Below are 24,134 nucleotides of genomic sequence, written 5' to 3'. Positions count from 1 at the left end.
ATGCCTAAAACACAGTGTAAATTTGTTTTTTGTTTTGAGTATACGGTGAGGTCGAGTGGGAGAATGAGAAATTTGCCATGTCCAAATGTCAGTTGTAGCTGAGAGTAAATTAAGGTAAGATACTGCAATCCTCCTTGTTCAAACTTTAATATTCTGTCTCTGACTGTGAAAGCAGGACAAACATTGAGACTGGAAAAGACAGAAGGGTTAATAATACAAAATAATACTAAATGCTTTTATTTGCCTTTGTTGTATTTCAATGAGTATACAGTAGATGGGGTGCGGGAGCTGACTCCACAGCACCGAGATGACGCTTTGCAAAGCCAAGCTCACCTTCTGTCTCTCTCTGCTGTGATTAAAAAATAAAGAAATAGTAATAAAACACAAAATATATCCATTAAAAAGATATATTTAGCATCTCTTGGAATACTTTTAATTGGTCTTCTATGGATTTGGTATCAACTTGACCACAAATGAAACTCATCATGTTGCTGAAATGTAGACAATTTTGGAAAAAACACAAACAAACAAACAAACAAACAAACAAACATCAGTTTCCATAGCAATAACAGTATTTTTTAATGGAGGATTACTTCCTTTGCCACACACTGACTGGCAAAGGAAATGCATGTTTAAAATGTGGCAGAAATGCTTGACAGATTGTGTATTTGATATGTTAAACTGGTGAATTTAAATTGAAATCCATTAACTGCATCATTGTCACAGACCTCAGCAGGGCAGCATTTGGCAGGAGAGGGACATGGTGAGGTGGGGGCGGATGGGGTGGGAAGGGGGAACGGGGGGATGTCAGCTGGTTTTGATGTGAAGCAGGAAAAAAACAAGCATATGGGCATCTTGAAGACTTCTTGTTGAACATCACAGTGAGTCAGAGGAAGACCAGAAAAATAATAATGAAAATGAAGATTTAACTTTTTTTTGCTTTTCAGAGGAACTGTCTCGGACTGAGAGGTGAGTATTTATACTTATGACCTGTTTTTCTTTGTAGAATAACATTTGATGGCCATGTAATTCTAAGACAAAAAAAAATAATTACCGTACAATCTCATTATACACACTATTTAATGGATCAGTGTCATTCCTGTTCATTTAATACACGCGCAATTGATCTTTTAGAAGTGGAGATTTGCTCTAGCTATTTTGTGCTCTTCCTTAAAAACTTGTTATTTTAACCCAGCAGTACCATCATTTTTACCTAAAAGAGCTAAACTTTTTTTTCCTTTACTGTAGAATAATATAACCTTTGTCCTTTAGAGATGTATTTTATGTCAATTAAAATATCAGACCATGTAGGAACATGACAGCAGGGATTTGGGAGAAACAAGCACAATGTCTGACGGCAGTGATGGTAAGTGTTACAGTTTGTTTGTTTCTTTATAAAATTGTCAAACAGATATTTAGAGTATCTTTCTTTACATTTACTTCCTGTGCAACACACACACTAAGTTTTGCTCTTCTCTGCACCCTCAGTGTGGGAGTCAGCCGGCAGTGGGACAAGGGATGTGCTCGAGGACAAAAAAGACACAGGTGGATTCTCTGAACATGAACTCCTTGACATCATGTATGATGCATGCAGCACCTCCAACACAGGTACACAGGTCTATGTTGAATTCAAAACAGACTGAAATAATCATATGATCTGTGAATAACCATCCCTGTGTCTCTCTCATCTTCAGGAGAAGTGTTGGCCTCCACAATCATGCAGTACCTGCAGACCATGACGGCTCAGAGTCCGGAGCAAGATAGACTGGCATCCCTGCAACGGTTGCTCAACCCCGACGGTCAGGACCCTCACGTGAGCAGAGAGACTTTCCACTCCACCATGAGGGAGTGGATCGCAGAGTGCAGCCAGGACAGGTGAGACAAAACTACACCGGGTACAGATTACAACCAGTCTAAATGTTATGAAGTGTATTTGGCTTAATTATAGAAGCACTAAAGTGTCATATTCAAGTATGACCATTTATGTCGTATATATCTATAATTACATATGTTCCTGAGTGTTGCAGTGCTTTACCTTATTTTTATTTCCTTCCGAATTATTTTTTTGTTATTGTGTCATGCAACAGTTTTTCCTAGCCAGCATGGGCTTACAAGATACAATTAAATCAAAACAAGCCAGGATCAGAGTCAAGTGTGCATATTATGGGACAGCATTAAAAACAAAGGAAATAGAGAAAAGCAACAAAAGTGTTGTACATAATCACATTATCATTGAGTAAGACCGAGTTCATGACTCACCCACAGAGACACTTATCATGTAGCACTGATCGAAAAATCTGAATGAGTACAAATTAATTAAACTTTCTTGCCTTACCCCCCAAACGTTTGTAATATTATTGCCACACTTGAAGATATCACAATTAAAGAACCATTCTAGCTTTTGGTCATCCGAGCACCAGAAAATGTCAGGGTTTAGAGAAGCCATTTCATGGAATATTAACTATTTCAAGGCATCGTAGTTTGTGCAGTATAATAGAAAATGGGACTCACTTTCCAAATCACCCAAATCACACAACTCACACATTCTGTTTTCTTCCTGAATACTGTTAAATTGCCCAATCTCAATTACCAAAGGAACGAGAAGGTACATATGGTTCAGGGCCAAACTGCTGTTTTATATGCACATATGTCCTTAATTTAGGCATCGGCAAAATGTTTTCGAACCATTTCTCTTCAGATTCCAGTAACAGCCTTTTAAAAAAATAAAAAATAAAAAATAGAGTTAGCACTGCAACATTAATTATTCCTGTAAATACACACTATATCCACCTTCTCGAAGATATGTTTAATTTATACACCAAAAACCAAAGGAAATAAATTGTATGTGAAAACCTACTTGGTAATAAATCTGATTCTGATTCTGAAGACAACCCCTGTAGAGTTAATTAAATTCAATAAAACCATTATATATGACGTTTATTTTCATTTTACAAACACAGTGGCATATTTCCAGTTGAATTATACTGTTTTCAGCAAGTGTAATGATTAAATATTTTATTAATCAGTAGGGTTGAGCCGAATACTTGGATGAAAATAGTATCTAGTATGGTTAACGTTATTTTTATGTGAGTATCATCTGAGCAAAATGAGCATATCCATACTCGTGATGAAGGAAAATTCTCATTTCGGTAGCTGTGTTCAATCTCTTACTCTTGGGATCAAAATGATCTGAAGCTTAACCCTGAGGCTGTCCTTTAAAACGTTTTCTATAATAAATAATAAACATAGCAACTCCTGATCAACTCTTTTCAATTTCAGACTTTAAATTACAACTTCTGGTTAGGGCCCTCCCATTTTTTGATTTAAGCCCTTCACACTTTTGGTTTTAACCACGTCCACTCCCAGCAGAGATACAGATAATGGTGTACTCGCTCATCCCTATTAATCAGCGTTTTTTATGAGCTGTGGAAACTAACCCACCAACTCCTCGTGTGTTTCAGTTCTGAGGTGGACGACAGTCACATATCTTGGCCTGGCTCATCTAAAGTGCCAGTAAACGGTAAGCTGTGGCTGCTTTTTACTGAAAATCTGAGAAAATCTCAATCATATTAGTCAGAGATTCCCTTAACCTTCTCAACTTTTAGGGCTGGATTTCTCAGCGTCTCAAAGCAAAGTTGCATCCTCAGAGAGCCACCAGTGTCCCTGGTCAGTCGTTTCACTCCTTTAATCCTTGCATGGGTTTACCTCCACTATTCAGTGTGTTGTAATACTCAGCCACTTACTGTTTGTTTTGGTTCAGTGATGGAAAAGACCTGTCGGGCACAGTGGCTGAACTGAAGCTCGCTCACCGCAAGCTGAGTGAGCAGAACAGCAGCCTGATGAGGACGGTGGCTCAGTGTGAGGACGTAAACCTGCAGCTCACTCTGGAGGTCACTGAGCTGCGTGCAAAGCTTGCAAGGTGAAGGATTAACTACTTTCTTCCTCATTTAATGTTCAGTCACAGTATATGTAATTACACTCTACCTCTTATTTCCTGTATCACTTCAAAGTGCACATCCAATATAAACTGTAATCTGTACCAAAATAATCTACTTGTAATGATTAATAAGGTGCACAGGAAGAACAAAGTTCAACATCATACATCAAAAACATCCAATTCAGTGCAGCCTGACCCTGAGCACACTTGTGTCACCTCACACACACCGTTTCGCTGCTTGTAGCTAAAAGACGTTATCAGAGTTAAAAGCTTGAATTCAAAAAGTTAAAGGCCACGTTGATGCGGACTTCCGGGAGGCCCGCCTACAAAAATGGCAGCATAGAAAAGAGCTCCCGCATCGGCAGACATATAATCCCCGCATTTTAAGTTATGAACTCGGTCATAGTGATTTAAATCAAGAGAAGAATAAGCGGGGACAAAAACAAGAAGGGGAAAGGCACGGTACGAAGCAACATGGAGCAGGACACACGAAAGGAAGGCAAAGCAGGTGGATGGAGCTCAGGTAAAAATGGCGGCGACAGACCGGAGGAAGGAGCTCCGCCCGCTGCTCTCAGCTCTCTTCCTAAAGTCGTGAGTGAGGTGGTCGCTGAGGGCATGCAAGACCTAAAATCGGATTTGAAGAAAGAATGGTCCCAAATCCGACTCAGCTTTCGAGAGGACATGAAGGCACAATTGGACGAGCTGACAACCGAAATCAACCAGCAGCTGAAGGCCGCCACCGCTCAAGGTAACCAAACGCATGGGTGAAATTAAGAGAAGCATGGCAGGGAGGGAGAAATGGGACATCGGAGTTAAAGATACCCTCATCCAGCTGCTAAACAACCAAAAGCTACTCCAGGCTAAAATTAGGGATCTGTTCCCGACCTAATAATATCATAATCTACGGCATCCCTGAAAACAGAGGGCTCCTCAGTGCTGCGTTTTGTGGAACATCTGATTCAATCAGAGCTGGGCGAGACTGTGGGCCTGAGTCGGGATACAGGTCTCGGGATTGAAAGAGCACACAGAGCGCTGACCCCTGGTCCACCTGCGGGAGCCCCACCCCGGTCAACGGTGGTCCGATTTTTGCAGTTCGCCGTTAAAGAGAGAGTTCTCCACGCTGCCTGGAAGAAAAATATTCATCTGCAAGAAAGGCGAGTGTTTTTTTGACCATGAGTACGCTGAGAATGTCCAGCAGAAAAGGAGGGATACACTCCTGTGAAGCAGGCACTGAAGGAGAAGAAGATCCGTTTCCAAACTCCTCTGACCAGGATGCGCGTGCACCTGGATTCGGGCACGGTCGAGGAAGCGGCAGCGGATCTAAGGAAAAGAGGTTTCACCGCGGGTCCAATACCAGTGAGCAGATCCAGGGACATCACCGCGGATACCGTCAACGAGCTAATGCCGTGGAGCACAGCTGGGACGCGCCGAGTCTGTCAGGAGAACAGACCAGAGAGGCTCAAAGATGGAGAGGATGCAGAGGATGAGTAGCACATTTTACTCCCTGCTCTATGAGAAGTTCTGTTATTTGTTCCTCTTAAGTTAGATTAAAAATCGTGGCTCTTCAGTAAGCCAGTTTTTCACTTCAGTTACAACCCACGGTCCAGACCAGAGCCCGACTCTGGTCGTGTCTCCCCTTGAAACCCGGTTAAAGTAAAAGGCCGATGCAGACAATGTTATCAAGTAGTCACCTACAGAGGTTTAATGGAAACCTCTGAACTGGAAGCCCTGTTTTGTACCATGCTAGTTTGGACTGTAAGTTCAATCAATGTTCATATTTGTTCAGTGCGTTTTAGGTCTGGGTTAAAGATGTCATACATACAGGTGTACATTTTCAGTGAGTCTTATGAGTATGCAATACTACAACATACAATCATTGAATGTTAATGGTATAAACAATCCCATTAAAAGGAGTAAACTGATTGCTAAGCTAAAACGGGAGAAAATAAATATTGCCTTTTGGCAGGAGACACATTTATCTAATATGGAAGACGAGAAACTGAAGAAAATGGGCTTTAGAAATTCTTTTTTTTCCTCAGATAGGACAGGGAAGAAAAGAGGGGTCGCAATATTGATATCAAATTCTATTAGCTTCGAATTCATTTCAGAACAAAAAGACAAAGAGGGTAGATTTGTCTTTAGTAAAAAGCAAGCTCGGAAATAGTGAAGTCACCCTGTGCAATATATATGCCACCCCCGGCAGCGATATCACCTTTTTCAGGAAGATATTTAGTCTGATCGCTACAGAAACATATGGAACATTAATATGTGCTGGGGACTTCAATATACTTTTGAATCCCAGATTGGATACAACTAACAGAACAAGGAAAAAATGCCTCAAGGAAAAACGAATAAACAATATATTGAAGGATCTGGGTTTGATTGATGTATGGCGGCACCTAAACCAATCCGCTAGTGAATTTACTTTTTATTCTGCAAGACATAATGTTCATTCAAGACTGGATTACTTTCTTATGTTTAGTAGAGATTGCCATAAAATGAAGGATTGTAAAATTGGACGGAGGGATATTTCTGATCACTCTGGATTATACCTGAAATTAGCATTAGATGGAACCCCCCAAAATACCCTGTGGAGATTAAATCTGGCCTCACTTCCTTTTCTAAAATCATAACAAATGGAAACCTTAAGCATTTTGAGGACTTGTGCCAGACGTATGAGTTAGGCAAAAATGATTTTTACCGGTATCTACAGATCCGCCACTTTTTAAAAAAAGAAATCAAGATCTCTGATACCCTTGAACCCTCCAAAATAACACAAATTTTTATTGATTCTTACAACTACAAAAATACTAGCCGCATCATAGGTAAACTATACAGGGGCCTCTCCTCAATGAATACAAGTTCAACAAATTACATAAAACAGCGCTGGGAAAAGGAAACCAACATAGAAATATCAGAGGAATCATAGCTACAAGCTTAGGAAACCCAGTCGACTTCGACAAACTCTGTTCTGGAGATTTTTGCTGGAAAAACTTAGTACGGTTCTTTCTCACCCCTCATCAGAAATCCAAATTCAGTGAGTCTCAGCAATCATGCTGGAGGGAGTGTGGTTCAACGTCGGCCGATCATGCACATATTTTTTGGACTTGCCCACAGGTCAAACTTTTTTGGGAAGGTGTGGACAATTTAATCTTAAAGATTTTAAATCTGAAAACTGATTTTTCTTTCACCTTTTTATACCTTGGAATTATTCCAAAAGGGCTCAGTAAGAGGGACACTTACCTTCTGAAGGTTTTTATGGCTGCAAGCAAAAAAACAATTACCAAAAGCTGGCTAAAGAGGAACGCACCCTCTATTTCCCTTTTCATCAACATAGTTAACTCCATCCGCTTAATGGAGAAAATGACTTTTTCCCTTAGACTACAAAAGGAGAAGGGAGATAAATACTGGCAAAAATGGGATTGCTATAATCAGCCAATGTAGGAGATCCTTTTATTACCTGTCTTCTGTCTTCTCTGCCTGTTGTACTGTAATACCCAGACCTTACATGTTTGTATGTTCATATGAATAATAAAAATAAAGTATAAAAAAAAAAAGGCACGTTGATGCAAATGAAGACTGACTGTAAAAAAAATGTGGGGTTTGAAGCATGAGACCAGTGTGCTTAATTTTCAATCAAACAGTGGCCATTTCTTTTAGAGAGTTGTAAAACATCACCAAGCAGGCATATTCTCAACAATTTTGAGCTCAGAGATGTGAACCGAAAAACTGTTTGCCCCTGTTGTTATCATGCGTCTGATAACCAGTGGACAGCTCTGTGTCTGTCTGTTCACACCTGGCATTAGAACGGGTATCCACAGAGATCAGATCTCACTTTACCGCTCTGTATGCAAAGAAAATCTTGATTTTTTTTTTCTGTTTGCAATTTAGACTACGTGTGTTGTTTTTAAACAGCAGGTTTGTCGTGTTATATGCAAACTTACAGCATTTACTATTTGACATTAGTAAAAATCTTAATAAATGTAATTGTCATGCTGCGCACATGGTGTTGACAACCCCTTCCTTGCCCCCAGACTTTGAACTGATTGTTCGCCTCGTGAATAGTGGCTTCAGAGATGGCCCTTTAACTCTACGTACCAAAAAAAGTTTTCTCATCCTGTGGGGCGTCAGATAAGCAAAGATGTCCTTCCTGCATTTACACCTGTGCTAAGAGCTGTCCTCTTGTGATCCGGTCACCAAAGACACTTGTTAATAGCAGGTATAAACAGGGTCGTAGATCCGTGTCTCTGCCTGGTTATTAGATCATTGGTGCCCAGACTTTTTAGGACATAGATGTTACATGGACCTTTAAAGACATATACTTTAGTAGCCGCTTTATAGATTATTTGTCATATTTTATATTATTCGGTTTAACTCATCCCCCAGTCAGTGGTAACATTCATTCATGGAGTGCCGCCATGTCTGGACATCTATTTGCATCTTTCAGACAAAAAGTGTCTCCCACACTATTAGTACAGTGTAGAAAACTGAACTGCAGCACCTCAGGTAACGTGGTTCAACCCTCACTCTTCAATTATTTAATATCTGTGTGAAAAAAAATCTCTCCTCTTACTTTTTGGCTGAGGTGTGCCAGAGTAGAGGTGTGGTTGAGTCGAGGTGTATAAAACAAAAAGCCCTGATGGGTTTGTTTGTGTGTTTGTTTGTTTTTTTGGTGTGTGTAGTGCTCAGCGGTCAGCAGTGAGAGCCAGATCACTTACGGAAGAACTGGAGGAAACCCGTCGAGCATTTAAAGAGGCCCAAGAGAGAGCCAGCCGTGCACAGACCACCTGCACCAAAGTGGTACGTCACACACTCGACGACCTCTAAGATCGGTTAATTTTTATGACAACATGTAAAATCTTTTATTATCTTTAGAGCAATGAAGTTGAATGCCTGAGGGTTCACATCAGGAGGCTTGAAGATAAGGTGATGTAAATCTTAAATGTAAGTCCAAATGTGGGCGTCTTCCTCAGGAGACTAAAGGTGATATGTTTTTTCTTTTTGTCCACACAGAATGAAAAACTCACCTTTGAAAGGACATGTTCTGAAGATAGCATCAACAAACTGAGAAAAGTAAACGCTGAGTTGAGGGTAGGAACAAATCAGTAAAACACTCTCATGTTTATCTGTGTTATGAGTTTGAACTGTGATTTAAACATCTAAACGTTCACAGGCCGAACTCGAGGAAACCCTGGTTATGTTGACACTGAGAGACAGGGAAATCACTAAGGTAGGTCCATCTGTGTATTGTCATTGGAAAAAAAGTCGATCTATCTTTTTAAATTTTGTCTCTTAACTTTACTGTCACATGTTCTCATGTAGAAAGACATTGTCATGGATAAGATGAAGAACTCTCATGTGGAGAATCACAACATGATTGAGGTATGTTTTTGACACTTAGAATTGGAAAGACATTTAGTGAGATTAAATTTTAAAAAGGTTTTCACTACTGGAAAGATTGTCTATTCGTAAAAATAGGCTGTCTATGAAGTTAAAAGACCAAAATACATTTTAAGTGGGTCCTTCATTACCAGATAAAACAGAAGAAAAGGGCTTCGGCATTTGTTTTTGCGCAAGAGGTAAAAAACCTACAACTACCAGAATGCACTGTGCTGAAACGTTCCTGCTGGTGGGTGATGTAATGAGAGCTTTGACGTTTTTTAATAGGGAATAATATTGTGGTTGGCTTGTAACAAAAAAATCTCAAATGACTGTTAAAGGGTAAGCAAAAATATGTTTCTGAAAACATTTTAGGCAAAGCATAAGTAAAACAGAAAGTGAATCTTGTTTCCTAACTTATCAGGTTTGCTTAGCTTTACTGTTTGAGCTCCGTTGTTTCAGCCTCTGTTTTCACAATACAGGAAACAGTACAGTGCCCACTTCCTGTTTACAAACGCTCATCTTAAATTCACACAGTGCACTAAAATATGTTTCTGGACATTTAAGGGGAGACATAGACAATACAGTAACATAATCTTGGTTTAGTTTGATGAATGCTGCCTCGTTTTAGTTTTATCAGAGTTTGATTTAAGTTTGAGAGAGACGGAGGCACGGGTCTCTCTCGATCAGCGTCTATACTCCATAGTGACGGGTAAACAAAAATGCAGGAGTAAAATTTTACGCAGTAGATAAAGATTAGCAGGGAGACTCTGGGTGCTGGTAAGTTTACTTACCATGGTTAATGCACAAATACCATCTACGTTGTTATTGACTTCTCATAATATAGTGTTGTGAAAGTACTTAAGATTATATTAAATCATAAAAACAAACTAATTTCAAATGTGATGTGATGCAAAGACTAATATCAAGGTAAAATATTACAGCAAAACTATCAGCCTCATAATTTCAGAATATAAAATGAGAAAACAGTTTGAAGTATGTAATATCTTGCATGTGTTTATTTTACTCGATGGTGTTGAATAGTTGTTATTTACCACATGAACTCTGTTCTGGTGTTGCAGGGTCTGCAGTCAGAGCTGGCGAGGTTACAGGAACATTCACACCAAGTTCTTTTGAGGTACCTCTACACGTGTTTACATTTTCATTTCTGTTATGAAACAACACTTAAGTGCCTTTTCACACCTTTTGTTCTTGTTTGACTTAGAGGTATAAAGTGGAGCAGTCCCGTATTTGGACTTTTTCCCTTATTGGGCTTTAAATAATGCCTGTAACTTTATTAGAAATGTGTTAAGACCCAACTTCTGTACATCTATTCAAGATTACTTTTGTTTTGCCTATGTCTTAATACAATATACCTTTAAACACAGGTGACGTGGATTGCTATATAAGGTTATACATATGTTACAAAGTTTGTTAAATTAAGATTTTTTTTGATATTTTGGTGTGTGACTTTTGTCTCACTGTTTTTTACTATGATTTGTTTGTCAAGATGGCGCTGTCGCTATGACGACATAGTGTGGTTCATACTGTGAGCCTGCTTGTTTGTGTATGCTTGGAAGTAGAGTGAGTGCACTGTCTGATCAAATATGATTGTTTGGACTTATTACGGTGCTGCTGTTTTCATTATAGTGCTGCTGTTTTTATTATTTTGTTCTTTTAACAGTTTGGATTTAAATTATTTAATGTATATGTTTTTATCCTTGTATTTTTATTTTTTTTTTGGAGTTAACGTTTATTTTGTCTGTGCGTGAAGCTCACCAAAACAAATTCCAGTCGACTACATTGATATGGCAATAAAGTAGTTAATCTTAAATCAATTGTCTGATAACTCTCAGTGGTTCAGATAATTAACCACACCTGCGACCATGAAGCTTGTCAGTCTTTTGGCGTGCATTATGTATAAATAAAATTGTTGGTTTTCACTTCTCAAGTGTTTTGATCTGACAAAGATCTAAGTAGGATCAAATGTTGTCTTTATTAGAATTTTGTGGCATGGAGTAAAGGTGCATGCAGTACATTTTCCTCATGTATGCTATTTTTTGCTAGCCTTGCACCTATGTGATGTGCATGTAGTTAGTCTTCTTCAACAGAATTGTGCATTAACAAATGAGATGTGTCAGCTCGCATAGCTTTGTAGAAGAGTAAAATATTGTGCTATTTTAAAGAAAAATAAAGAGCTAAAGAAAATGATAATTTGGAGAATATTTAAACAAGATGAGCCTTTTTCACAGCACGAATGTTGACATCTGATGTGCGTAAAACACAGGTGTTATGAAGTTAAATTAACTGTTCCAGTAAACCATGGCAGTGTGACAGAGAACCAGGATGCACAATACCAGGACTCTGATACTGAAGAAGTTAAATGTAATTCACCCATCATCAGTTTAATCATTAACACTGAATAGCCCCATTGCAAATGAATTGTAGTTAATAAAAGTTTAATTGAATGTACCTTTTCATCTGATTTGTAGTGAACTGGTGTTTTTCTTCTGTCTGTTCCTGGCAGGTATGACAGACACTGTATCAGTCCTCAGAGTCTCTACACTCGAGATCCTCCAAACCACCGCTCTCTGCGGAGCGAGATGCAAGATTTGCCGCAGGTGGGAGGCGCTCCCTGTCTGCAGGTTATCTTCTCGTGGGGCTGATCTTCTCTCTCATGTTGACTGCCACTGCTCTGCCTTCTCTGTCTGCAGCAGCCTCACCGAGCTCTGGATGACATTAGCCTCCCGTCCCTGCACACGCACAGTGATGACATTCAGAGCATCATCCACAGGATCAAGTCTGCAGAAATAGTTAATCTTCTGCACAATAAGTATCCTGAGAAAGTGAGGAGAGAGTCAGTAAATATGGTTATTGTTAAATGGAGTGATGTGTATCAATTTATCTTATCTCACTTGTTCTTCCTCTCACCTGCAGGAGTCTGCTCCTGTAGAGACACAGGAGAGGCCTTTATCTCTCCGCCAGCAGCAACAGGCAAGCATCAAGCAGCAGCTTGTCAATGTGTATGTGAGTTTTTTACCTCCTTTTGTCCTGTTATGGTAACAGGCTGAATTTGGTTGATGTTAGTCTCTCTAGTTCTGAGAAGCTTTCTCCGGGTGTCTGGTTTTGACAGTGAATTTATGGGCATCTCCATTACGCAACAGATAGGATTTACTATCTTCTGTGTGTCAGACTCTCAGGCATAAGTGCAGTTTTAGTACCCACTGGTAACTACAGACATAACATTGTGTAGAGGAGATGTTTATAAAGCTGCCGTGGTGGTTTCAGGCTGCAGGAGCTAGAGCTGCACAAGTGTGTGTGGGAGGAGAAAGGGGAGAAGGTGGAGGAGCGGTGGAGAGCCTGGGACAAGGGGCAAAAGCAAACTGAGAGCCAGACTCACATCCAGGATGCCAAAACGGTGGCTTTGGTGAACTGGTGGAAAGCCCACAGCGTGGAGGGGGCTAAGGCCCGGACAAAAGAGCCCCACCCTGGCCAGGAGCTCTCTGAGACACAAATAAAGCTCCAGCAAGCAGAGCGGCCCATCACTGATATGAGGGAGCAGGTCTGCCTCCTGCAAGCCTCTCTCAGATCTGCCACCGAGCAAAAGAACAGAAATCTTCATATCGACAAGGGGACCAACACTGAGAGAGAAGAACCAGACAGAGCTGTGGAGAAGGTTGTGAGGGATCAGAGGGATGCAGCAGTGGCAACGGAGAGCACAGGTGGAGCCGCCTCACAGCAGGAGCAAACCCAGCTTCCGGTGAACGCAGACGGCCTCCTGGAGACCCTCAGAAGGATGGAGGCGATGGTCAACAGCGCCCTGGAGGCCGCCGAGCTGGTGAGAGAGAGCGAGCAGAGGGTGAGCCAGGTGAGACTGAGGATGGAGAGCATCACTCAGAGGGTGGAGGAGGCTCTGGACCGAGCAGCCGAAACTGACGAGCAGCTGAACGTTCTGGAGGCAAGGGTGACAGAAAGTACTCCAACTCAGGTTTGTCCACGTTACAAAAATTTGTGTGTGATTTTCAATATAATAAGAGTCAAAGTCAAGTATAGTTTTTTTTTTAAACTATTAACTTTAAACTAAAACATTGGATCAAAACATACTCACAGAGACAATGGAGAACTAATGGTTACATTACAATGTGTTTCTAATACTAAATCCTACAAAGTTGGGTCTAACATTTGAGACATACAATAATTCCTATAAGTTAATATTAGCAGCAGAAAATTATAAAACCATATGACTAATATCAAATGTATAACTGCCATGTGTGTCCACAGTCATCCCGTCAGTATTTTAAAGCATAAATACCAATGTACTATAATTTTTAACTTATAATGCGATCCAGATTTCATCTCAGACTGCTCCATGGAGATGTTTTTATAATCAGGGATTCATTTTGTCGGGTAGAGCTCATAACACTCCTGTGGGAACAACAACTGCCAGAATAAATCATGCTGGTATTAAAGGTTTCGAGTTGAGGTTATGACATTACTTGCACTTTTATCACAAAAATAGAAGAATGTGGTCTCTTAGCTGCAATTTACTTTAAATTTTACCAACAAATCAAAAATTTGACATCATGCAATGATTAATATTGCTTTTGTGGAACATAAAAATTCCTCTAAAACATTTGCATGAAATCTTTTCAAGAACCACATTACCTGTAAACTTGTAGTGCAGAGGTTTCCCAACTTTTTTTGCTTTTGAGTCCTTGATACAGGGTACTGTCTGCTTTCAGCTCCTCATCACAGGGTGCATGTTTTTGATTTGTGAGCAACTCAAGGGGTTATTTTTTCTTCTAAGACTGTTTCATTTGCAGTGATGGAAAAAGAATACGGATCTTTTACTTGAGTAAAAGTAGCAACACTACAGTATAGGAATACATTGAAGAATAGAATGAGCCGTTTATATCTACATAGGGAGCGGGTACTCGTCCACGGAGCATGCCATGTTGTTCTTCAGTAGCCCAGATTGGACAACCAAACACTGGCTCTAGATGGGGCCATTCGCTTTTTTGTGTCAGCCACCGTGGTTAGTAGTCCCTCCACAATGAGAGCATCGCACAAACTCTCATTTTGTAACATGAAACTCTAGTAATCAGTGTTTTTACCACTTTTAATCATCTGGTCCATTTGTTTTGGAGAGGAAGAGACCTCTGCGGGTGATTTGGCTCCCTTTAAAAACTCCCTAAACAATGAAGACTGAAGGAGTTCCAGTCAGGAGATGTTTAATCTGGTTGTAATCTGCAATCCTCACCACTAGATTCCATTAAAATCCACCTAAATCCTACACACTGTTCCTTCAATTTATAAGAGTAAATGTAGTGGGAAAAAAAAGTAAAATATTAGCCTCTGTTTTGTTGTCGAGTTGAAGTATATAATGTAGAAATACTCTTGTAAAGGTCAAGCACCTTAGAATTTTCTGTTAGTACAGTACTTGAGTAAATATACTTAGTTACATACTTTTCATCAATTTGTATTTTTTTTTAATGACACTAGGAGATAAAGCTATGCAGTATTTTAAAGAACATAGAGAACTAGATAATTGTCCAAAAAATAAAATGCAGAATTTAGATTTTTTTTTTATTCCTTTTTCTTATTCCTTCCATTGGTAATCATCTTATGACCAGTTAGATGCAACCGATGACCCCTTGTGGGCGTCCTGACCCCTGGGCTGGGAGTATGCAAAATCAGAGGTCTGAAAGTTTAATTCTTTGGGAGGGTTTTTCGTGTTTGTATCATTAAATTCTATAGCATAATAAAAATTGTTATGAAAGGCAGTGATCAAACAGTTCCCTCTGTCTGTACTTTTCTGAAGAGTCCTGCTCCCAGGCTGCCAGCTGATCTCGAAACAGACGTCACTGGCTTTACGGCTGAGTCTGACAAGAAGCCTGAAGATGGAGACAGTCCTCCTCCGTCTCCTTTGTCTTCTGTAATCCCAGAAGTCAGTGAGCCTCCTCAGCTACTCATGGATGGTATGACTGCTGCATCACAGTTATCGTGGTTAAGGGGTACACTGTGGGACACAGATGAATTAAAGCCACTTCCTTCTCCAGTGGTAACCCCTGAGGATGTCTGAAAATAAACACAGCAGATATTTACATTGCACACAACAGCTGGTACAGCGAGGAGGAAGAGAGAAAGGCCTCTGAGGGAGTGTGTGTTATTTATCAAAGGGGGGCGGCCATGGGGAAAATTAAGGGGAGTTAGGAAAGTTTTTTTTCATGTAAACACAGTGAGGGTTAGTATTTTTAGCCACATCCTATTTTAAAATTACAACCGTTAATTCTTTGTTTTTGAGTTATTGTTTCCATTGTGGTTTAGCACTTTTTACATTTACGTCTGAATTGTGCTTTGGACATGTTTATATAAAGATGCTGAGAAATATGTAGCTCACTAAGTACACAGTGCAGGCTTTTAGATGCATTAGGGTAGGGATTTAACCAGAGCAGAACAATTTAAAGGGGAATAAGATAATGGACTTTCTTCGAATGAACTGGAAGCATTTGTTATGACTACCAGTAAGAATATATTTCAACATTTCGAGGAATATTTGTTCACTGTCTTAATGAGAGTTAGTTGAGAAGATTGATACCTCTCTCATGTTATTGATTGTTCTTGATAATCTTCTCATCAAGTTAAACTAAACAACATTGAGATGTTTTGCTAGCCACAAAAAGAAAGATACCACACAATCTTATGTGTCTTCTTGTGAACCTTTTGCAACATTGTAAAAGAATACTTATGCCGCAAAATTAACTTTTAATTATAAGATAGATTTTATTGATAACACACTTTACTTTTAGCACAATCTCAAAGTGCTACAGATATGGTATAGGGACAGACAAAAACTCTGTACGTCAGTTACTCACATTGTGTTATGTTGAATTTGTAAAAAAAAAAAAAAAAAATGCCTCTACAGTGAACAGGGAATCCAAAAAAGGGCAACATTCTTCATGGACTGAAGTAAATGGGGCCACATTTAACTGCAGCAAAACTATATCAAAGCATCTGTTTACAGACTCTCACACAACTCCTGTGGTGTAATCCAAATCTCATTTTTCCAGTCGTTTGCTCAGTACTTCCCAAACACGTAATTTTATTAAAAGCCTTACCATATAAAACACTTCTGCCTTAAAGTATTAAGCCCTGAGCGTCTGAGCGTGTGTGCTGCGCTTGAGCAAAGTTCAAACATATTTTGAATGTATTTTAAAATCTATCAAACTTAGACACATTTTAAATTGTAATTTTTTGGGTGGAAACACATGTGTTTGGAAAGTACTACATTTTCTTCATTAATTCAAATTAATCTGTGGTGAGTAATTGAAATACAAATGATTATTTTGCAGGTGGAGGGCATCTTTAGTCTAATGTTTCTTAAATGAGGGTATGGATACCTCTAGGGGTAGTTTGGAGTACTGCATAGACTACATGACATATCCGGTAGTGCTGATTTCATACATAGCTCCTCATTTCATATATTACTCCCAAAATAGTTATACTGTAATAAGTTTTTTAAAAGATTAACATTTTCTAAAAGCATTATATATTTTCAGTGGTCCTTTATTTTAATGACATCTTTACTGTCATAAACTGCCACAACAAACGCAATCACTTTAACATTTGTTCATTGTGTGTTTCTACCAAAAATGTCCTCCCTGGTCAGGAAGTACTTGGCTGAAAAAAAAAATTCAAAGAAGGTACATTAATGAAAAAAGTTGAACTGCCTTATAGTCGTCTTGTGTTCCTTAAATCTCCTGGATGTGCATTGATCAGTTTGCCATTTCATCAAATAGTCTCCAATACGAATCACGTTAAAATCCATTTTCGGCCATATGGAAGGTCAACTTTCTTCCAACCCTTCAGGAAAGGTCATGGAAAATATTTCCAAACCCCCTCAGGAAAGAATCCCTTTATGGCTTACAGGGAAGTCTTGTAATGTGTCATTGTTTATTTGTGATATAGAGAGGAGTTTGGAGCATGTGAGGTTGCGGAGAGCCAGTGGGTGGCCTCAGAGAGGGAAATTATATTGTTAAGTGAACAGACAGAAGTCGTCTCCATGTCTGCTTGTTTGTTTCTGTTATGAACCTCTGTCTAAAGTTTATGTGCGTCTACTGCCATGTTGGTGAGGGCTTTTGCTTACCAAATGAAGCATTGCAGGTTGACATTTTATGTTGCTGTCATAAAAGTTGATATGTGCACTGCCAGTTTGTGATTAATGCACTTCAAGATGTGGATGGTGTGTGATATAATTCTGACTTTTTTTAATGTGAGGATTATATCATCCTATTTAGAGCTCCCCCAACACAGCAAGCTAAAAAAAAATTAGCATTTAGTCAAAAATACTATAGCCTACTATACTACTACAACAACACATATAAATTAAGATCAGTGTGATGTAAAATTTGCCATATTTAACAAAAGGCTTCATGTGCATTTTCTGGACTAGTTTGATTTTTTTTTAGATAATTTTTAGCTCATTGGCTAATCTTCCACAAAAACATTTAAGCATACAATCATTCATAAACAACTCAACACATAATTGTTGACACACAAATCATCATACATACATTATTAAACACATACAACCTATGTACATTGTCATGGTCCATACACATATTCATCAACATGTGCTGGCATACAATACCAATACTCCACAAAACCTTTTGACAGTGCAATCCATTAGTGTGATGATTACTTCATTTGAATCTTAAACTCTTGCAATAAACAGTGTTAATGTTGAGCATTAAGAAACAAGCAAGACAAGAAGCAGACAACATCAAAACACATTTTAGGATACAGTATAAATGAAAAAAATCTAATAATAGCAGGAACTTTTTTAACATCACAATAATAGACGAGACAGAATACCACAAAGAACTGCAAAAATGTAGCAGGGCAAGCACAAATGTCAGGGATGCATGAAACATATACACATAAACAAAAGTAAAAAACATACTGGCACCTCTGTGAGGCTCAAGCTGCAACATGAAAAACGAAGAAAACACAGTGCAAAAAACTGCAGTTTTTCCAGTGGACGCTTGAGGCTTGCTCCAAGATAAAGTCAATTCTCATATATGCCTTTGTTAAAATACACAACTGTACAGCAGAAGTAAATATGTTTACAGCCTGGGGCCTATAACTTCCCCATTAAAATTTTATAACCAGCTCAAAGTTACTCATAATTAAGGGCATGGCAGCTTTGAGTGACTGGCTGTCTCTCTACCCTCTCATCCAAATATTGCCTCGCGGCTTAAAATGCGAGTCTGTAAAGCAGTGGTTGATGTCATGGTGGCTACATCCATTGATTTTATACAGCCCCTTTCCCGACCAGAGATTAAACAAAGAAGTAACCCCCGTAACATTTTCATTGGCCTCCATGCTGCTTTCTGATGTTTACTTTACTGTTTTTTGGCCTGTCCGTGATGTCCAACGTGATACACCAGTAAAAAAAACACACACACAAAAACAGAAAGGTATAGCCATCTACTGCAAAGCCTACTGGAAAAAGGAGTCTATCACCTTATTTTTATTTATTTTTTTAAAAAATTACTGTTTACATGCTCTACTTTTGATGGAGAAAGCTTATATGGGGAGGCTGTACTTTGGGGCAGCTGTTGCTTTGTGCTCAATGCTAACATCATCGTGTTAATATGCTCACAATGACATGGCTAACATGCTTACAGGTATAATGTTTATAGTTCCATATTTACCGCTTTACTGCTAATTAGCTGCTGTTTGGAAAAAACCCACAAATATCAACCACATGTTGGCACAAGAGGAAAAGTCAGATGAACATTAATGTTGATCCTCTGGGGAGCATGAATGTCTGTACAAAGTTCATCACAAGTCATCAAACAGTTGTTGAGCTATAACCAGAGCGCCACTAGCATGACTTAATAATACAGCATAATCTCTATCCATGAAGCAGACGGCGTTATTAACAATAATATTAGTTTGGCTTTTATATATCTGTCAGTCCTGCAGTACTCCTGCTGGTGCTTTTGTATTTTTGATGCAATCTGGAGTACGATGGAGTACTCTCTCTGCCTCTATTAAGGCCTTTTAAAACTATTTAGATTTCCTCTTTATCTACCTTACACTAATAAAACTTTAATTTGAGATATGAAATCCACTTTATGCACATCTCTGTAACATAACAAAGAAATAAAACTTGTTTTTAGGTTTTATGTTGCTGTTTAAAACAAGACAGTCAGCTTTATGTGATGAATAGAGATCCATTGGAAGCTGAATGTAAATAATTTAGAAAAGCAGCGGTGGGTCTCTAATGCTGTGTGTGTGTGTTTGTGTGTGTGTGCGTGTGTGTGTGTGTGTGTGTGTGCGTGCATGTATTGTAACTGTAAACAGTGAGCTCTTTGAAGGAGGAATCTATAAATGAGTCAAAATCTACTGAAGCGGGAATGTGAATTGATTTGTGGTGAACGCTTCCAGGGAAACAAAACAGTGTCAATAGACAGTTTCTGAGGTGAAAATGAGGTTAAAATAGGACAAATGCAGCTGCCAAAACACCAATCTACTGTACATCTTCATCATTTTATCTCGCCATGCAAAGCTTAAGGGTAGTTTTCCATCATTTTTCTAAATTACTTGTGTAATGATTTATGAAGGGAAATCTGGCTGGGAAATGCTGCATTAGAGAAGGTTTAGAGTCTGTTTTGAGCTTTCCAACAGTCAAAATTCTTTGAAATGGCACCATCAGATAAGCAATGTAAAAGCAGTAGATTATTGTCTTTTTCAGCTGTATCCTAATTTTACCTGTTTCAATTACCTTTAAAGTGTCAGCTATATTGGCGCTCTCCATAAAGTCACTGGTGTTTAGCCTCTTGCTTAGTATCACAATATTACTGACCTTTTCCTAAGAGCACCTAAAGCAGACGACACAATAGCCTTTGCTCGGGCCAAGAGCTCTCAACCGGCGGATCAAGCACCTCATGTACTCGAAACGGTTGCCAGGTTATTGTTGCCCCTAGTTATAGAGGTGGACGGGGGTGTTTGAGATACTTCCTGAAACAAGAGTTACAGTAGTTCTGCCAATCGAATAAATATATCATGACACCAGCATCAGCCTCTCAGAACAGAAACAGTGTAGTTCTTCCCCTTTTGTTTTCTTATTGTTTCTCACACACATACTGACTTTTCTTTTTTTAAAACTCTCTCATGACATTTGCATTGCACATGCTTTCCTGTTAAATGCAAATCAACTGTTTTCTCTGTCTGTGCTCTGGCTCCAACAGGTGTCACAGGACGAGGCAGCTGCAGCAAGGTAAGACTCCCTCCTGCTCTGCAGCAGTAAAAAATGATGTTATATCTGTATGTTAAGGCAGGACTTCATCCATAATGTGTTGTGTGTGTTTGTGTCTTATGTGTTTTGAAATGGCTTGTCGGAAATGTTGTTGTTTTTTAAGAGGATTTCCACTTTCCTCCAAGCTTGCTACTGTAGATAGGATAAAGTGCAATCTGCCATAGTGGTTTGGGCAGAAATGGAAAATAGCTTTATTTTGAAGTACTCAGTGAGTATTTCCATTGTATGCTACTTTATAATTCTACACCACAAAAATTCAGAGGTGATATTGTACTTTTTACAATATCTCCTGTAAATGCTAGAAAAGCCCTCCTCTTTAGCATTTATAAGCAGTATACAAACATTTAATAATAGTTAATAACACACTGTAATGTAGCTGTGCGTAGATATAGAGATATTTTTAATGTGCAGTGTTTATTAAAATTACATTATAGTGTGTAATAAACCATTTATGAAAAGTTTATGTAATGCTTAATTGAGGTACATAAAGTTATTGTTGCCCTTTTCAGATTTACATTTTACATGAAACACATACATATGATAAGCTTAGAAAATACAGCAGATAAATCTGAATGTTAACATTTGCTCACAGCTTTTTTTGCTCCATACAAAAGAGGCAATGAATACTTGGGGCCCCATGTCACTTTTCAGATAAGTTGTTAGCAGTTTCCCCAAAGAGGAATTTGCCTTCAAAACTTTACAGCTCGTTAACAGTTTGAGGCTTAAGAGGTAAAAATGATCCAATATTTAGCAACAAAGCAAGGCTTTGAAAAAACGTCCCCCCAAATTTGTACAGATTCTTGTCTCAGAACTTTCTTTTTTCTTCTTTCCTCTCCCACTGATCGTCTCACAGTTTCTCTGATTTATTTGTGGACCGCTTGTGAATCACTGGACTAAAATGCGATGCTAACAGTTAGCCCTGTCACTGTGTGTGCAGGCGTACTCTCACCAGCTGTCCCTGGAGCTCAAACGTCTACAGTAGCAGCATCAATCCACATAATCTAAGAAGTCTAGTGCAACGTATGTGACAGAGTTGGCAGTTTAGGATGCCTAGATACCAACTATACATCCCATAATATGGCACACCACTCCATTGACATTATGGGTATCTTTATCACTGTAAAGATACTGGTATTTGATTTGATGTTGTAACTTTGTAAACCTTATCCAGCCCTAACATCAACCAGCCACAACAGTAAAATGCTAATTACATGAGTGCATTGACTATTAAAAGTCTAATAATGCAAATTATGATATGTCAGTCATTAGAGCCATTTTTCTGCAGTGAGCATTTTTTACTTTTCATACTTTGCATTAATTTGATCATAATACTTCACATTATTTAAGTAAATATTCTAAATACAAGGCTTTTACTTGTAACATAGTATCGTTGCATTGTTTCGTGGTACTTTCACTTTATTCTGAATATTTTTTTCCACCGTTGGCTTCAGGTAAAACTTCACAAGTTAAGATAAGATCTTCACTCAAGTCAAACTAAACCAGAAGAGCATCTGACTCTTTTTTGCACAAATTGTTCCATTGATAAACTTACTTAAGATTATCAGCTCGTGTTCATTCAAATTATGATGCTGTAATTCGCTGTGAACATCAGCTGGGTTCCTCCAAACAACGTGACTCTGTGTGCCCCCCCTCCTCCACACACACACACACACACACACACACACACACACACACACACACACACACACACACACACACACACACACACACACACACATACACAAAATTCAGGATAATCACAGTACTTAAAATTCAAATCTACCACCAGTAAAAAGCAGCACGAATGGTGCACGGTTTGACAATGCAGTTTACTAAACAGCTATGAACTTCAAGAGCTTGGAAGTGGGTGTGTGGATTCTTCTTAGGCAGCAGAGTAAACACAGATCGGATGGACACAATTTATCTATCTATCTATCTCTCACAAACATGCCCCAAAATACAACAACGCAAAACATTCTCCTACTGCTCCCATATCGTGATTAGAGAAACAAAACAAACCCCTCAGAAAAAAATAACATACTTTTCTGACTCTCTTCAGATTGAAGTGAGGGATGAGCTGTAGAGCAGCCTGAGAACACACACACACACACACACACACACACACTACCACAGCAGTCCAAAGAAGCATACAGAGCCCTTCTCCTTAAATGGTCAAAGCTCCCAGGAGTGAAAGAGAGGCTGCTGCTGAAAAAAGACAGGGAACAGAGGGGACGGGAGAAGGAAGGAGAAGCCCCGAGGATAGAGGAGATTTCTGAGGCTGAGAGTGACAGTTTGACTGTGGGAAGTCGGTCTGAGTCGGAGAAATCAGCGGGAGACTGTGTGTGTGTGTTTCTCTGCAGCGCCAGTGGTGGACTCAGGTAACGTGCGTGCTCTCTGTGAACAGGTTCAGATGATCGGCTGCGTGGAGCTGTGGGGTCTTAGTGGGTGATGGTTTTAGGTGGACACAGGCGATGCAGGTTCAGTGCTTCTGTTATTGTCTCTTAGTGTGTCAAACTTGTGCAAGAAGGTGTGTTTTGGGGACTTTTTGACAGTCTCACTTGTAGCTGCCGGGGTGAGTTTACATAATCTGTCTGAAAGTGAAACTCTGTGTCATCTTTCCTTCTACTTTGTGTGTGTGTGTGCGCGTGCATTTTTAAGGTCAGTGGATTTATCTGCTCTCTCACCTGACTGTACATCTCTCTGTGCACCATTTTTTCTGTCTTTCGCACACTTCCTCTGTCCTGTTATCTCATATTGTGGCTCTGCAGCAGCCACTTCCTCTGCTGGCCCTGTACTCTGTGCTTCACACAACCAAATTTTAAACAAATCTGGCAAGAGGGAGCGGGCTTATGTAACAGAGGAGGGGAGGAGGGTGCCGGTCCCCTCGTCTCCATCTGAGGGAGGAGACAGCTAGGCCTGTCAGCAACAATGAGAAGTTAATTCTCACTCTGATGGCTTGAAAGGACAAATTTATCGTAGAGGATGAGTTTATACTATAAGAGCATGGAGTTGTTGTGCTGGGGCTGTTTGTGTTCAGACTTGTATGTTCTGTCCTGTTCCCCCCCGCAGGAAATAACCTGAGTGATTCAATTACTCTGCAATATTTATCTCAGTCTCATGGTCTGCTAGGAAAACACTGCACCGAGTCTCCTGTAGTGAAGGGTGGCACTTTTGTTTGAGCTGAGTCACGATTCTGTCTTCAAAAGACATTTAAACTTGTTGAGCTGCATTTTCACGCTTGTTTGGTTGCTTAATAAGAAGCTTTTCTTAGAGATTGACAAAAACAGACATGCTGATAGATACAAAGACAGAAAGTATTAAAAGTACAGAGAAAGTATCAGTGATTTCTTTGTTGGTCTTCTTTGTTTTATCATTCATCTCCTTATTTGGCTTTGAAAAAAGTAGAGTATTGATGAAAGAATAAATCAAGTGGTTACATAAAAAAACATTAACATTCATACGTGTAGTCAGTCAGTCACGACAAACGCAGGT

At 39.3% G+C, this 24,134-nt stretch overlaps 1 protein-coding gene across 3 annotated transcripts in view; it reads left to right on the top strand.

The window, feature by feature from the left end:
• Positions 1–838: 838 nt before the first annotated feature.
• The window catches only part of irag1 (inositol 1,4,5-triphosphate receptor associated 1), a 46,056-nt gene continuing 22,760 nt past the window's right edge, over positions 839–24,134 (top strand). Inside the window, exons 1-19 of one of the 3 annotated variants that reach the window (XM_042486289.2) lie at positions 839–969; positions 1,303–1,366; positions 1,489–1,608; positions 1,695–1,875; positions 3,462–3,520; positions 3,606–3,666; positions 3,761–3,919; positions 8,620–8,737; positions 8,813–8,863; positions 8,951–9,028; positions 9,111–9,167; positions 9,260–9,319; positions 10,399–10,454; positions 11,844–11,937; positions 12,031–12,162; positions 12,254–12,339; positions 12,605–13,304; positions 15,138–15,294; positions 20,575–20,603. In XM_042486289.2, coding sequence (XP_042342223.2) covers positions 1,348–1,366; positions 1,489–1,608; positions 1,695–1,875; positions 3,462–3,520; positions 3,606–3,666; positions 3,761–3,919; positions 8,620–8,737; positions 8,813–8,863; positions 8,951–9,028; positions 9,111–9,167; positions 9,260–9,319; positions 10,399–10,454; positions 11,844–11,937; positions 12,031–12,162; positions 12,254–12,339; positions 12,605–13,304; positions 15,138–15,294; positions 20,575–20,603 — 2,217 coding nt within the window. In that variant the 5' untranslated portion in view covers positions 839–969; positions 1,303–1,347. Of the gene's footprint in view, positions 970–1,302; positions 1,367–1,488; positions 1,609–1,694; positions 1,876–3,461; positions 3,521–3,605; positions 3,667–3,760; positions 3,920–8,619; positions 8,738–8,812; positions 8,864–8,950; positions 9,029–9,110; positions 9,168–9,259; positions 9,320–10,398; positions 10,455–11,843; positions 11,938–12,030; positions 12,163–12,253; positions 12,344–12,604; positions 13,305–15,137; positions 15,295–20,574; positions 20,604–22,816; positions 23,021–24,134 lie in introns of those variants that run through there. The other 2 variants (XM_088077487.1, XM_088077490.1) reach the window with 2 other exon arrangements.

Source organism: Plectropomus leopardus, chromosome 1 (assembly GCF_026936395.1).
Source record: "Plectropomus leopardus strain MGB_pleo_1.0 chromosome 1, ASM2693639v1, whole genome shotgun sequence".
Taxonomy (NCBI): Eukaryota; Metazoa; Chordata; class Actinopteri; order Perciformes; family Serranidae; genus Plectropomus; species Plectropomus leopardus.
Note: the sequence above shows the minus strand (reverse complement) of the source record. Positions and strands in the feature narration are given on the sequence as shown.